General features: G+C 36.6%; 1 protein-coding gene across 6 annotated transcripts in view; it reads right to left on the bottom strand.

Annotated features, from left to right (window-relative positions):
* ripor2 (RHO family interacting cell polarization regulator 2) overlaps positions 1-16,255 on the bottom strand; it is a 99,047-nt gene that overhangs the window by 16,528 nt on the left and 66,264 nt on the right. For all 6 annotated transcript variants that reach the window (XM_038304065.1, XM_038304067.1, XM_038304064.1 and 3 more), the window contains exons 2-6: positions 14,537-14,657; positions 8,248-8,403; positions 8,027-8,105; positions 7,871-7,894; positions 6,616-6,669 (exon numbers count right to left, since the gene is read on the bottom strand). In XM_038304065.1, the coding sequence (XP_038159993.1) occupies positions 6,616-6,669; positions 7,871-7,894; positions 8,027-8,105; positions 8,248-8,403; positions 14,537-14,657 (434 nt within the window). The remainder of the gene's footprint in view (positions 1-6,615; positions 6,670-7,870; positions 7,895-8,026; positions 8,106-8,247; positions 8,404-14,536; positions 14,658-16,255) is intronic.

The raw sequence follows: 16,255 nt of genomic DNA, 5'->3' as shown, positions 1-16,255 counted from the left end.
GGCTACTTATTTTACTTTTAATTTCATTTGAATTAGCTTAAGTAGCATTTATATTTTCTTTATAAATAAATTAACTTGGAAATTATGAGGGCAAAGCTTTTAAAGTTTAAATCTTCTGGGAAAGATAAAGAAGATCCTGCAATTTATGGAAGTAAAGCAGAATAAAATCCAGCAAGATCAGTAATATGTCAATTAATTATATGCCACATTCCCATGTAAATATCTGTCTTTGGAGGATGTGTTTTTTAGCACCCCTAGTTCTCTCATTTTTATTCCAAATACAATTTATAATTTGGTTAAGTATTTTCTCAAGCAGCAACTTTAACTGCTATACTTTCCTGTCTTAAAAGGCAGAACTCTTCTAGTCTAAAAAAAACCTCATTTGTTGAAATGGGGGGACCTATTGTTTGAACCCCTTAGGGGCTTTTAAAAACAAAAATGTCTTTTTTTTCGCTTTATGAAACAAAATACCCTATATTTTGTGGATGTACAGCTACATTTCTCATGTAAGTTTGCGTAGTTTTTACACAAACATTTATTTTTCATATTGCACCAGTACAGTTAATGAGCAACCTGTACTTGTGTGCTTGTTTGTTCTGTCTAAAATGTTTATTTTGGAATAAAGAGGTTAACATAAAAAATATTTTTTGTCCGATTCATCGATTAATCGAAAAAATAATCGGCCGATTCATCGATTTTTAAAATAATCGTTAGTTGCAGCCCTACTCACGACATTTACAATAATGAAAGAAACCAAATCAAATACACAGAAATTAAGATCTGTAATAATGTTAAATGACATGAGGAAATAGTATCAAAAACACACGTAATATTCGTATTGTAATCACCAAGATACCTCCTGTATGGAGAAACTAGTGACATGCAATGTTCAGACATGTCTTTTGCCCATTCTTTAACATAAAACGTATTTAAATCTTAAAATATCTCTGATATTATACATAAAATCTAATCGAAGTTTAAATGTGATGTTCCAAAAATTGAAAAGATACATAAAATAAAATACATAATATTGCACAGCACTTTATTTTAACTGGTCACTAAAAGACCACTGAATAGAAGAAAATCCCATCTGTTGTGCCTAAGGTCCAAAAAAGTGCCTGTTACACATCTGCTAATTAAGACATCTTTAAATCTAAATACATGCAAAAATTTGTATTCATTTGGATTGAGTTCATTATAGTTCAGAGTGGATGAAAAAAACAAAAAACAAATTGCTTGGAGAAAAAGTGACACGTTTTGGGAAGATCTTTAGCAGGGAATCAGATTAGGCCTTTAAGAGAAGGAATGGTAAATATTCAATAAGTAAGTTTTTTTATGCCGTCGACTAATTAAATTGAATTGAGAATTTTTAAAGGATTTTATTTAGATATGAACATTTCTCAAATTGGGCCGTGAAATTTCAAATTTCCACTAAATCTCTAGGATTTGGCTAAAAATCCTCTTAACATGTTGATATTATCTGACATTGTTAAATAATGGTGCACACTCACACCCAGCAGCATTTTATGCCCGGGAGCAAATGATTATAAGCAGATTAGAAACAGGCAGGCCCCGCCGAACAGCATCAAACACCCAAGCCTTCTCTGGGGAAATCAGGGTGTGTGTGTGTGTGTGTGTGTGTTTACAGCAAGATTAGCAATCAACGGGGGAAAGGGGGGGAGCAGAAAATGTCCTTTATCAAAAATAATCACATGCAAAGAATTCTCACTCATCTGGGCTGAATTTGGCAATGGTAAACACACACCCTCTCTTAGAGGAGCACAGGGTGCCGGGCAACTGCTCTGCTCACCTTCAGTGTGTCAGTCATCTTTTTAATGATGCCCTGTTGATACCGGCCCCCCACACACAAACATAAACAGTTAATATAGACTTTGTCCCATGCATCATACATCATGGACATTGTGGTGTGCCACCTGCCAATTACAGTGCAGACATTTGCAGGCAGGGCAGAGACAAAAGCTGCGGCTAATGCAAGTCACAAACTAACAGCCTGCTGATGGACGATTGTTAAGTCGTCCTTTGCGGCAGATGGCCAAAACAACAAGAGACTGAGTCTGGGCTGAAACAATTCCACATTTACCTGAACTTACAGCTGCAGCAACATTGAACTTATTTATTTATCTGAACTGTTGTTTTGTTTTTTGACAAAAGAGAATTTGACAAGCTGCTGGTACCCTAAAATTGTATCTATATTTTCTATACAGTAATAATTTATATTATCTTGTGTGGTTTGTTGTATATATATATATATATATAAATAAAACTGTATCTGGAGCGTGTAACAAAAGTAATTTCCCTCTGGGATTATTAAAGTATTCCTGATTCTTATCATCTATCTTAACTGATAATTAAACATAACTTTCTTCCGGTCTGTTAAAAACTAAAATAAAGTAGGATGTTGCATCACTGCTTCTGGTTATGCATATTGTCAAATCATTAGTTAAAAGGCAGATCTATTAAATATTTATCAAAAATAAGAAATACACATTTCACCTGTGAAACTCTACTCTCATTACGCTTTGTATCACCTCATTAATTTGCTCCAATGGAAGGAAATATACATTTTTACAATTTCACTCAAAAGTCGAATCACATTTGAATGGAAACACAGCTAACAAGTTGGAACAGGGGCTAAGAGCAACCAAGATACGTGTATATGCAGATGACACAGTCAGTCACGCAGTTAGTAGATTTTATTGTTGAGAGGCCATCTGAGGGGCTTCAACAGACTACGAGAATGAGTTTGTTTCTTTATCATTGGCAATTGGAATTCAAATAATAACTTGAGAGACACCAAGTGGGCACAGAAAAATATGCTAAAATAACAGACATGTTGATTACTAGTATGGCGGACTGGGAAACCAGGACCGCCAACATCAGATGAAGCAGTCCTACTGAGGGTGCAAAGCAGAGCAGGAACAGATAGACAAGGAGGTCAGAATAGCTCCTAACAGTCTGGGGAAAAGGAGCAGAGGATGTTTGATAAAACGGATTGAATTAAAAACGAAGAATAGATTTATTTATCTCACAAGGAACATTTTTTACCATTACAGCAGCCTTGCTAATAGATAAGGACTTAGTGCTGATTGAGACACCCTCTGGTCTGAAGCAATTTGAAGTCCTTGGACTTGATACAGCACTATACAATATTTCACCAAGTTTAAAATCAAGTGCTTATTGTTGAAATTATTTTTTTCCACATCTCTAATCCTTCTTCCAGTTATCCATCTTTTTCATACTAGGAAACCATCTTCTTTACTTCGTCCTCTCACCTTTTCTGTTATTCTTTCTCCAGTTTTTGAATGCCTTATTCTATATATTTTTAGTTCTTCCTCTAGTTGGGTGGATTCCAGCCCTTTGAGTTACAAAGCACCAGAGGTAGAAAGTAACTAGTCTTATTTACTCACTTATTGTAGTTATATAAATTTATACTTTGAACTTCAGTTTGCAAAAACGTAACTTTTATTTGTGAAATAATTTTTTTTAATAAAAACACTAGAAAAAGCAGCATCACTCAGACTTTAGTGATGCTAGTAAAAACTATCTTGCAGTTATACTTAAACTGGTCCTTTGCAGTGTATTCTACAGAGTTTGGATGAAGAGACGGAACTCAGCATTTAACCTACGTAGGAAAGTGAAGGGCAGTAAAAAAGGTTTTAGAGTTTAGTGAGAAATCTTAATTTCTTTAACAGTAGAGGATGATCTACAGACTCTTTAAAAAAAATGCAATCTTAAGATTAAAATAAGAAACATTAGCAGTAAGGAGATGTATATTTAAATTCTGCATTGCATAATGAAAAGGTGCAAAGAAGCTGCTTTATGTTTCAGACTATGAAAACATGTTAGCATGTTTACATGCTAAATGTAAACCAGTTTATCTGGTCCTTCTAATTAAGTTACTACAGCAATTTAAGCAAAACTGACATTTCGTCTTAACTTAAATATGGTTTGTATAAACAACATAGTTTATATATTTGTCAAGGGTATTCTTATAACAGCTCTGATTTAAACAGTCAATTACTTTATAAAGCTCTGATTAACAGAAGGGTTTCACATTTACATTGTTTTAATACCTTTTATTATTTAATTGTTTTACTTCTGGTAATGCTTCCATATGAAGTGCTTTATAGCCATCTTGGCCAGCGGTTACTAAAAAATAAGAGTTTCTTAATCTCTATGGGACCTTCCTAATCAAATTCAAACTTTATCCCTTTTTTTAGTGTTCTCTACCTCGGGGAATAAGAGCCATTTTAAAGTGATTTGAATTTAAGGAAAACTTTTGTAAAATTAGACAAAGCCCAGCGAGTCAGTAATGACACTGCAGAAGACATCAGTGAACATGCTGCTGATATTATGTCTGCAAGCGAAAAAGAAGAACACAGTTGGAGGTAAATCTAACTGACAGAGAGAGACTGAGACTGCTTCCCTGCCTGACAAGATAAATCAGACAATTCTTTGCTTTCCCAAATATTTACAGCTATATTTGAATCTATTTCTGTTCCGAGTCTGCAAAACATAGGGTTGTCAAAATAAATCTGTTTCTCAAGCTGAAACTTTGAGAATTTGGTTGCTTAAAAGCATCCTGTGACATTTTTATAAGAAAGAGCAGGCATTGACTACATTTTTTTTTGTTTTGTTTTCTTTTGTTAGCGGCATAAAAGACAGCTCACTGCAGAAATTGTTCATATATTTTAAGACAATGGCAAGTATAAATGACTGAAATATTTAATTTCATCTGTATCTTCTTTTATTTACTTTTTCCATCTTTAAATACCGGCTGATTCACACCTAAACCAACATATTACCCTCCTATAAAAGCTTTGCAATAAAAATTAGCCATGACACTACCTCTATTTCACCATCCAACCTCAAACCAACCATCAAGCTAACCATCCTGTTTTAAAGCTGTGTTTCTAGACAAAACGTAAGTTTTTATTGTCCGATAGGGGTGTGTACGACTATAAAGGGTTAATGTACCAGTTAAATGGTTTCCTTAAATTCCTGATCTGACTTCAAAAGGCTGTCTTCATGTATCCATGGTTACCTTTTAGATCTGTGCAGTTGTTTTGGAGAGCATGCTCTGATAACCTGCTGTCAGTTCTGATTTGATGCCCAGCAAGCCGCGCTGGACTATAAAAGAGGATGTGGAAGAAAAGTCAAAGAGCCTTGCAAGCTTGTAGAGTCTACAAAAAAATGTGGGGATTATGGTCCCTTACTGGGAGCCTGTGAGAAGACTTCAAAAGAAGGTATTAAGGAAAATAAATCAGATTCCTTTTTGCCAAAACAATTCAAACAGCAGGAAATGTATTTGTATAACAGATATTGAGAAATAATAATAAATTAATAAGTCCAAGAAAACTTCCAGAATCACGTTAGCTTTTGGTCCAAATCAAAACACTCTAGGAAATATGTATGGTGTTTTTGTTTTGTTTTTGTTTTTTTGCTGCTTTTTATTTTATGGGAGTTGTCCATTACATGCAAACACATGTTTTATACCAAACTATGAAAGAACCTGATCAAAATTCTTCATGGCCCAAAGATTTTATGCGTCATAAGAACTCAAGTTCAGAACTCATGAGGAATATTTCATAAAATTTGTTTGGAAAAGTCAGACTTAGGCTCCCAATTCTGACTTATTAGGTCAGCCTGGATTAATAACAAAGCTTTATATGTTTTATAAAACAACCTTCTAAACTCTGCAGTGTTTGTCAGTGCAGTAACCAACCACATTCAAGATTTTTAAAACATTTGTCAAATATCACACAAGAATAAAAAAAGAGCATTTTCTTAAAAGTAATGTAAAGAACAAGCCGCAAAAACAGAATGAACAGATGTCTCTATCCTGCAGAGTACTTATAGAACGTCACTGTTATCACTCTATGGAAAAGACATTTGAAAGAAAATTAAGGAAAAGCATTCAATGAACCAGAAAAGGAATTTATATAATGTCTTGAAAAGTAGAAAAACAAAAAGATGCAGTTTTTTTGTGCCTTTTTCTGTCTACCAAGTTTAGCAATTTAAGGGTTTAATCATCTAAAAAAAAAAGAAGATATTCTATAGCAATTGCTATTGCTTTTGTTAATGTCAAATATAGGTGCTAGTTAACTAGCTTATCAGTTTTTAACAAAATAGAACTTATCGTTAAGGGGAATTTAGTGTATAAAAATAATAAAAATAAAAGGAATCATGTTTTTTTTAATGCACAAGATACTTTGTATCTGCAGAAAGTTTTATTTAGCTTGGGGCAAAGAAAAGAAAATTAACAGTGGAAGTCACCACAGCAAGCTTGTTTGTCAACTCTTAAGTTATTCCAAAACACATACTTTTGATAATCTCATAAAGCCAATCAAAAAACAGAGAAACAACAAGTTAGTTTCATAGTTGGTGCTATTAAAACTTTTGCTGTCATTTAATTTATTTTATGGGGGCTAACCAAGTCTAATCAAAAACATTGAGGCAACAGCATTATTTAATCAATTATTACCATTTTTTAACCTTTATTTCTTTCCTTTTTTCCGCAAATATCGTTGCAATCTTTTTTATTTCTGTGACACTTTTAAAACAATTGACTTACAACGTTTACTAAATCCTTACCTTACTGATGTGGAACTCGAGGCGTCTCATATACCTTTCAATGCTCTTGATTTGCTGCAGGAAAAAACAAACACAGCAGAGCTTTAAACAATATGGCAGCATGAACTTTATAGATCCAAAAATGCTGATTAAAATATACCACTTAATCATAACTTTATGAACACTAACAGGTGAAGCAGAAAACAGGAACAAATCTTGACTACTGGAGCCTCCCGGTGAGGTGGGGTTGTTATAAATTAAGTATTGGCATTTAAAACGATTAGCTTGCAATGAAAATGGCTCTACAGCTAATGGTTTATAAGCTGCTGCTGGATTTGAGGAGCAAAGGTTCCCCTGTGTTGTCTGATCCGAGTTCTTTGATCAAAGCAAAACTCGTCAATTTCAATCAGTAGCTAAAATTTAGCTGCTTTGCTAATATTGACAAATGCATTTAAACTCAAGTCAATATTTTATGATTGAGAGTAGATTCAATAAGCTTTAAGGTTAAACGCAGCTTTAAATCAGGAACAAACTCCAAAAAAAATCTCTCTGTTCTGGTTTTAACATGTAAAGCACTTTGAATTTCCTTGCTGCTGAATGTGCAATACTAATACATTTTTTATTTGTTTTATTTATTTTTTTTGTTTTGTTTTTACGGCACAAGTGGCTCATTTTTCTGACAGTAGGCTGACAGGAAAGGGGGTATGAGAGAGTGGGAGAGACATGCGGCAAAGCAGCACAGGCCAGATTCGAACCCGGGTTCGAAACCCGGACTAAAGCCTCCTTAGATTGGTTGTGAGCACTAACCACTGCACCACCTGCACGCCCCTTATTTGTTTTATTTACTACAATCATAATTATGGGTGGAAGACCACAGGTTTTAGTTGTTAAATTGGTCTCAAGGTACGGTAAATGTTAAAGGTAGTGGCAGGTGTTTGTGTAAGTATAAATAAAAGTGTAAATATAACCCTTTAATGGACTGGTGCACAAAACATGTAACAGTTTAAACTTCAATTAATTCATGTCATATAAATGGACTAAATTTTATACAGTGTATACAAAACACATTTAGATAAAATATTGAGCTGACACTCACCTGTTGCTCCTCTGCGAATTTTCTTTCCAATTTGTTCAATGTATTTTATGTGTTGTGTGTTTTTATTCTATACCGAATTGTCCAAAAACCCAGACTAAAAACCTGGCTCCATTCTACACTAAACCAAATTCAAACATCATCTTATCTTCACATAGTAAAACCCAAGTTTCATGGACTTACCTTGTCGAGATCATACAGCACTCCCTGGGAAATAACGAAAAGAAACATGTTAAACAATGCTTTGAAAGAGTATAGTCAAGATATATATATATATATATATATTTGAATATTTCTTAAGATTTTTATCTGTGTTCAAAATCTTTTCATGAATCTCACCAAGCGAGAGTTCCTCTTCATGTCTTTCATTAGAGATGTGAGTTTATCCAGCTCTGTTTGATGGACTTCAAGATATTCACTAAGCAGCATGAAAAAGAAAACATGATTACAATCTAAATTCATCAAGGATCTTCTTAAAGGAAATAAGTGAAATAAAGCTAATGAAATTGTCAACAATGTTAGGACGTTAAATAGTGAACATGAAATAGTGAGTTACTCACTCCAAGCCCTGTTTGAGTGCCGTGTAAACCTCCTCCAGACGTTTGGGTTGCGGCTCTCTGGAGCTGCTGCCTCCTTTGTGACCAGACAGGTGGGGCTTCTTGGGCTTGGACTGAGGCTTCTTCGGTACAGCAGAGTTTCCTATGAACGAATTACACCTGCAAACACAGTGTTATGGACAGGGACTTAATATTTAACCAGGACAAAGACTGAAGAAGAATAAAATTTAAATCAAGCTGGGGCGACCATCAATCCAAAGTGTGAATTTAATTACAGTATTTTCCAGACTATAAAGCGCACCTCAATATAAATATAAGCCTCAATATAAGCCTACATTTTTTGAAAAAAAAAAAAAAAAACATACATATAAAACGTACATATGTAAGTCACACTGGACGACTTATAAGCTTCTTATAAGCCGCATGGTTAAAGCATGGGGAAAAAAAGTATTGGCTTATACTCCAGAAAATACAGTAAGTGAAAAAGGATTTGTCGTGATTTGAAGTAATTGTCTCACTTCTATATTTCTATTAAACGGCAAAATCAGAAAAGGTAACCTGAGCTAATAGCAGTTTATAAATGACGATTTCATTCTTTATGGAGGAGTAAAAGGCTTTCAACTTCAGCCTTTTCCTATGTGAAAAAGCAATTGCTCCCTGATGTCCACCACTGTCATCCAGTGTTTTTTGCAACTGGAACCAAGTTTTTTCTCAACATCTCAACCAAGGAAAGTTAGTGCAAGTTGGTGTTTGAAGAATTGTTTTAACGAGGCAACATTGAAGCGTTTTAAGTTGAATTGACCTGTTTACAGTCATGCCACATGATCTAATTCAAATATAGGCCAAGAATAGGGCAGCACACTGATGGGAGGACTATCTTCATGGTTCTATCAATTTTACCGAATGAAGCAGCAAATTAGCTCGAGGTTGTCACAATGCCTCATCTAAATGCGTATGATGTTCTGTTTCTGAGAGGCAGTGCTGGACTTAGACCACATATAAGGGACACATTGTCTTCTTGCTCATGTGAGACGGGTCTTTGTGTTCTTTTTTAAGTTTAGCCTTGTTTTCTGAAGCTTTCACATTTTTGTTATATTAACTACAATCAGAGGCAGTAGAAGATACCCCATATAGCAGAATATATGTTTTTTTGGGGGTTCTTCAAATCAGTTCTTTATCTCCTAGATAAGCTAAAGACGCACCCTTCAACCTTGTCTAATAGGTTAGGGTCCCATTTGTTGACACAGGCTCTTAGTGTGTTTAAATGGAGCACTAAAACCAAAGGAGTGGCCTCTTAACCCTTTCAGGTTGAAGGATACCAATAAAATATCTAATTCAGCTTATTTATATAGCACCATTTCACAACAGTCATCTCAAGGCACTTTACAATTAAACCAGATCATACAAAGTTTTCTATCTAAGGAAAACCAGTTGATTGCATCAACTTATTGGCTCGAAAGCAATCCCTCTCACTATCATGCTTGTAGCAACAAATTTCTTTCATGGCAACAAACAAAATCCTATAAGAATATACAATTTGCAAGAAGGGGCAATATTTTTTTTCCATAGCTTTGCATAGAATGATACACAACCCTTTGGGTCTCAATATAATAAAGTCAACATATCACATTTTCATCTAAGAATCAACGTCATCTCTAGAAGGCAGGCCATCATTTATCTTGCAACAAAAAAAAGTCAAATGGAGCCAATAACACCGTCATCTGTCACTGAAACTCATCCATCTCCTCCGCAATGGTGACCCACAAAGAAACCTAAAACCGATTTCAAAGGAAAAAACCAACACGTTAGGTATAATTAAACACGGATTGGGTGTGGAAGAAAAGCGGGAAAGTTCTTTATATGATAATACTGCAATTATTTTTATTATGCTTGATATACTTTTTAAAGCTACAGTGTGTAATATTCAGCTACATCTAATAGTCAGATTGCAGTGACATGAACCGCCCAGAGCCTTCCAGATACCAACAGAGAGTTTGGCAGATTTTAAGGAAGTATTCTTCCCTACCATCCTCTTCTTCACCATATCAAAATAAAGATGGATCCTCATCCAGATTATCTTTCCTATTTTGGATAGCAACTGAGAGAAAGAGCCCTGGCTATGCCCACATTTAAATAGAACTAAGAGTGAAAATGACTAATGGACAATTTGGACGGTATTTAGACTGACATTGTATAAAGTTACTGACCGAACTCTAAACCAAATCAACATGTAACCCCGGCCTGGTTTCAGTTTTAAGCCCGTCTATTATCAATGGGCCTGTTTAAACTTTCAGGAACTCTCAATTCTGTTTCACAAGCTGCATCACAGATATCTTGTAGCACTATTTGATGTCATCACAGGAAAAACTTTTTAACACGCACTGTGACAGTCAAATTATGAGTTACAGCAGAACATATATCTAAAACTGGCATACATATACATATATATAAATAAAAAAGAGTGCTTTTTTTTTTCTTTCACAACTTGTTCATTCATTTTCTGATAGACTTCGCAGTAACTAAAAGCTACCCAATAAAACATTCAGTATGAAGGTAATATACACTATATTGCCAAAAGTATTTGCTCACCTGCCTTGACTCATATATGAGCTTAAGTGACATCCCGTTCCTAATCCATAGGGTTCAATATGACGTCGGTCCACCCTTTGCAGCTAGAACAGCTTCAACTCTTCTGGGAAGGCTGTCCACAAGGTTTAGGAGTGTGTTTATGGGAATTTTTGACCATTCTTCCAGAAGCGCATTTGTGAGGTCGCACACTGATGTTGGACGAGAAGGCCTGGCTCTCAGTCTCCGCTCTAATTCATCCCAAAGGTGTTCTATCGGGTTGAGGTCAGGACTCTGTGCAGGCCAGTCAAGTTCATCCACACCAGACTCTGTCATCCATGTCTTTATGGACCTTGCTTTGTGCACTGGTGCACAGTCATGTTGGAAGAGGAAGGGGCCAGCTCCAAACTGTTCCCACAAAGTTGGGAGCATGGAATTGTCCAAAATGTCTTGGTATGCTGAAGCATTCAGAGTTCCTTTCACTGGAACTAAGGGGCCAAGCCCAGCTCCTGAAAAACAACCCCACACCATAATCCCCCCTCCACCAAACTTTACACTTGGCACAATGCAGTCAGACAAGTACCGTTCTCCTGGCAACCGCCAAACCCAGACCCGTCCATCAGATTGCCAGATGGAGAAGCGCGATTCGTCACTCCAGAGAACGCGTCTCCACTGCTCTAGAGTCCAGTGGCGGCGTGCTTTACACCACCGCATCCGACGCTTTGCATTGCACTTGGTGATGTATGGCTTGGATGCAGCTGCTCGACCATGGAAACCCATTCCATGAAGCTCTCTGCGCACTGTTCTTGAGCTAATCTGAAGGCCACATGAAGTTTGGAGGTCTGTAGTGATTGACTCTGCAGAAAGTTGGCGACCTCTTCGCACTATGCGCTTCAGCATCCGCTGACCCCGCTCCGTCAGTTTACGTGGCCTACCACTTCGTGGCTGAGTTGCTGTCGTTCCCAAACACTTCCATTTTCTTATAATACAGCTGACAGTTGACTGTGGAATATTTAGGAGCGAGGAAATTTCACGACTGGATTTGTTGCACAGGTGGCATCCTATCACAGTTCCACGCTGGAATTCACTGAGCTCCTGAGAGCGACCCATTCTTTCACAAATGTTTGTAAAAACAGTCTGCATGCCTAGGTGCTTGAATTTATACACCTGTGGCCATGGAAGTGATTGGAACACCTGATTCCAATAATTTGGATGGGTGAGCAAATACTTTTGGCAATATAGTGTATGTTCTATGGCATCTAGTATTTGTTTAACACCAAGTGCTCCATAATGAATGTGGCATTGGTGCACTAATACAGAGGGCATGTTTATAGACCATTGAGATTTCTTTCTGTTCTCCCATTAATCTGTTGTAAGTTAAAGTAATCTTACCCAATCATGGTTTTCTAAAGCAATACAGAATTACACATTACGGTTTCTCCACCTCACCCTAATGATCCTTGAGTTCCTTTAGGGACAAGAAAGCCATCAGCTTCAGTTCTGGATGAGCTGGAACATGCAAGTTGAAGTTCATGCGCAGCTGTCACAAATGTAGGGCAACCCTGCATAACACTGCTGTTTAGCCTTGGGGTCAGATGAGCTGTATTGCAAAAGGTTTCTTGACAGAAACATGCATAGAGGAACGCATACATGCTGCCATTTCTACGGCAACTAATGCATTTCATTTTGCACCCTTGCACAAAAAGTACAACGTTTGAAGGCTGCAAGCACGCATGAATGGCTGCATGGGGGCACGCATGAACAGTCTGTGTTATCACTCATTCAGACTGTGACACATCCAGTGGCTTCGGAGTCGCCCACACACTTGAGTTATTCCAACCAATCTTACCATTCACTGTCTGAGCAGAGAGAAAAGAAAGCAAGAGCGTTTTCAAATGGGTTCTCTCAGCAGGACCAGGAAGACAAGCAAGCGACAGCCCAAAGGAAACAATTGTAAAAGAGAAATCTGGGATACGAGTATGAATGTACTTCATCTCTAGAAGAATGAGTCAAATGGAAAGAAACAGAATAAAATCTATCTTTTAACGACCTTTTTTTTTTAATCCCTGACGAATCTCTGCAAGGAGCTCAAGTAACAAAGAGGCTTCCAGCAGTTTTCACATCAGTTTCACATATTTACAGATGGGCGGAGGCTGTTGTATTTTTCCAAATAACAATTCATTAAAGGGACTTGAATCTAGTTCGACACCTTTTCAAAATTTTCCAGAATATCTAGAACCATTAAAATGGAAAATAGAAGGAAATTTCAGGTCTGTTTGACTTAAAACTAAAAAAGTAGCACATTTAACGGTGGCAAAAGCAACATTTGCAGCAAAGCACGTCACTGCCTGCATCACTGCACAGTGATTTCAATGCTTTTGTGCTGGATAGCTTAGGAGGTTGGGTGTTTGACCATTGATTATCTTCAGAATGGAGCTGGTTGACGTGTTTGTTTTTCCACCATGTTCAACCCTGTCCAGACAGTCAGACCTGTCAAGAATCTTATTTGTTGGTGCCTTAAGGAATCTTTAAAACAGATTAACTCTTGTAATGGAGAGCAGTAAAAACCCTATTCGGGATAAAATCTACACCTGTGATTTTGCCATTTTAATTATCTTAGCTACAAAGAAATATCTGGGGATCATTTGGGTCAAAAACTATAAACTAAATGTTTTCTCATTTAAAAACTTGAGCTTTGCTACTTCTTCTCAACTCGTCGATCATTCAACAGTCAACACACAACGGCATGACTGTTTATACAGATTACTGACACTTTTCATCTTCTCCCACTGTTGAAGATATCTCCCTTGACAGATTTGATGTTATTCTTGAGCTCTATTCTTCTTCCTTAATGAGGCATGGAGATGCACATAGACAGAATTGCAACCAGACTCGTGCCCCTAGATTTACCCCTTTGCATCTGCACGTTACCAGAGTTTAAAGACCCTCGCAACAAGGGAGAATACCCTGAGAGAGAGAGCATTGTGCTAAGTTCGATAAACTTTTAATTAGCAATCTATGAAAGAGATCCTTTGAAAACAGGGCTTGAAATGTTTTATAAGAAAGCTAGAATCATTAATAGCAGTAGCAAACACTTTCTAAAAAGGTTAGAATGACTTTATCTTGATAAAAATAATTCCAAAAAGAGGCCTGTGATTATCTTTGCACCTAGTCCCTAGGAACAAAAAAAAAAATTTAAACAACATCTCTTTTGAATCTGTTGCTGAACAAGAAACACTTAGACCTATATTTTTAAATGCAAATCCAAACTAAAATGTACAAAATGCTTTAAATCAATAACAGAAAAAAAAATCTAACTTAAAATATAATTAGTAACACGGCACATCTGATTGATTTAACAGTCAAATTTGTCTAAGAAAAAGAAAGAAAAGTATTAGAAATTTCAATATTTATGGCATCTTTTAATATTATGATTAGGATACAGAAGCACAATCAATTGAATTCAAGACGCATCTTTAATATAAGAAATATGGCAAATTGAAAGAATATTTGTCTCCTTGGATACAATTTTTGGACAGATAAAATCATTAGGCTCCAATCCAACTCTGTTCGACAATATTTGGTCATCAAAACATACTGAACTCCTAATGAAGAAGTTTAAGAGAAGATATAAATAAGATTATCTTATTCTAAGACAATAAAATGGAAGTAAATTCACAACCCTGACCTAGACATTTTTTTTTTATGTTTTAAGTTTTTTGCTTACCGAGACCGTCGCTCCTGCAGCGTACTGAATCCGGCGAACGACTGGCTCCGTATGATGCCGTTGGGCCCACCAGGGGAGTGGGTGCCTGCCGCCATGATCTCTGGGACACGGGAAGAAACTCCTGCAGGAGACACAGATAAATGGCTGCCTCAGTTCTGAATTTACAGCTACAAGTCTGAACCTTTCCAGAGTTTCTATACCTGTGAATTTACTGTAAAATACAAATTTAAGGAAAATATTTCTAAAGTTGGCTTAAGGGAGGAAGGAAGTGAGGCAAGGAAAGGAGGATGCACAAAGAAGGTAGGACATGAGGACAACAGGAAAGACAATAATGTCTGAACCACTAACATTACTTCACATTCTTAGCTGCTTCCTTTATTTTTTTCCAATCTTAGAAAATAGAAAATAGTGAAGTTCTATTCTAGATTTTTCCGTATCTGTCCATACTGCGTATGAACCCCCAGGGCTAACTGCAGGGAAGTTAGCATAGTGCATTGCAGCAATGGATTAGGAACTGTTGTTGATGCTCACACTGTGGATGAGTGGCATTCAAAGCCTGTGCTAACACGTCTTCTTTAGGTCTCGCCACATCGATACAAACAAGTCAGCTGTTACTGCTGCACCTCAGGCAGGTTTTGCAACACCTTCAGTCACTTTTGTCAGCTGTGCAGGTTCTTATAAGCTAAAGACCACACGCAGCTCACCAGTCTGACATCTGTTCTTAACATATTTACGGGCAAGCTTGACAATTTCCAACGACATATCTTCCTTTGCCTTAGCAGACCAAATCTGATGCACAACAACTCCTCAAAAGCTGAGTTATCTAATCTCGCCCTCTTGAAGCACCTTTTATTACCGCATCTATATTTACCAGCAGCAGATTTCAATCCTTTTTTTTTTCCTTAAAGGAGAGGATGTAGAAAGCAGCATGACTGACGGGAACACTTGCGAGGGAACTGAAAATAGATGGCAAAGACTCTAAATATAGTCATCAGATAATGATGTGGCAAAGATCAGGAGCCTAAAGAGAGTCCTCTGCTGAGACAACTAAATCACAGCTTCAGCTGGAGAGAAAGTGCTTTTAATGTCTAAATCGTTGCACAAGTAGCGAGGGGATATTTTAAACTGAAATGGGAGCAGGTCACCTTTCATGGTATGGATGGCACAAAAGAAAGAGAATCATGATTGCTATTAATGATTATGTAGACAAACTTACAAAACTGTTCACATGCTTTGAACCTTTTTACATTGTTATGGCACAAAATTGTGAAAAGTAAAGGAAAAATTTTTTGTTTGTCTTATCCAAATAAACAGAAAAGGTGTGGCACAGATTTGGATTTAGGGTGAAGTCAGTTCTCTGATAGCTAGAAATAAAATAGAGTGCATCGGTGTGTAATTTAACCCAAATATGAAGGCAGCCCTACTGTGACGGACTTGGGATGGTTAAGAAATATTTATTAAAACAAACTGCATAACGTCAACGAGATTCAAACCAAAAGACACAGTTAGCACATTTATAGAATGGAGGAGAAAGGGGATAACAGCTATCTGCACACTTGCATAGGGCAAAACATTTAAATCTTTAGGTAAAATCAGAAGAAAATTTAAAATGAATAACTTTTTCAGATACCTACAGCTAAGACACTTCTATGCTAATGAGGTTGAGAAATAATTATCACGGGAAGGAAATTTATTGATTAAATTATTTTTGGATGCATA

Source organism: Cyprinodon tularosa, unplaced genomic scaffold (assembly GCF_016077235.1).
Source record: "Cyprinodon tularosa strain WSP-4 unplaced genomic scaffold, ASM1607723v1 ctg525, whole genome shotgun sequence".
Taxonomy (NCBI): domain Eukaryota; kingdom Metazoa; phylum Chordata; class Actinopteri; order Cyprinodontiformes; family Cyprinodontidae; genus Cyprinodon; species Cyprinodon tularosa.
Note: the sequence above shows the minus strand (reverse complement) of the source record. Positions and strands in the feature narration are given on the sequence as shown.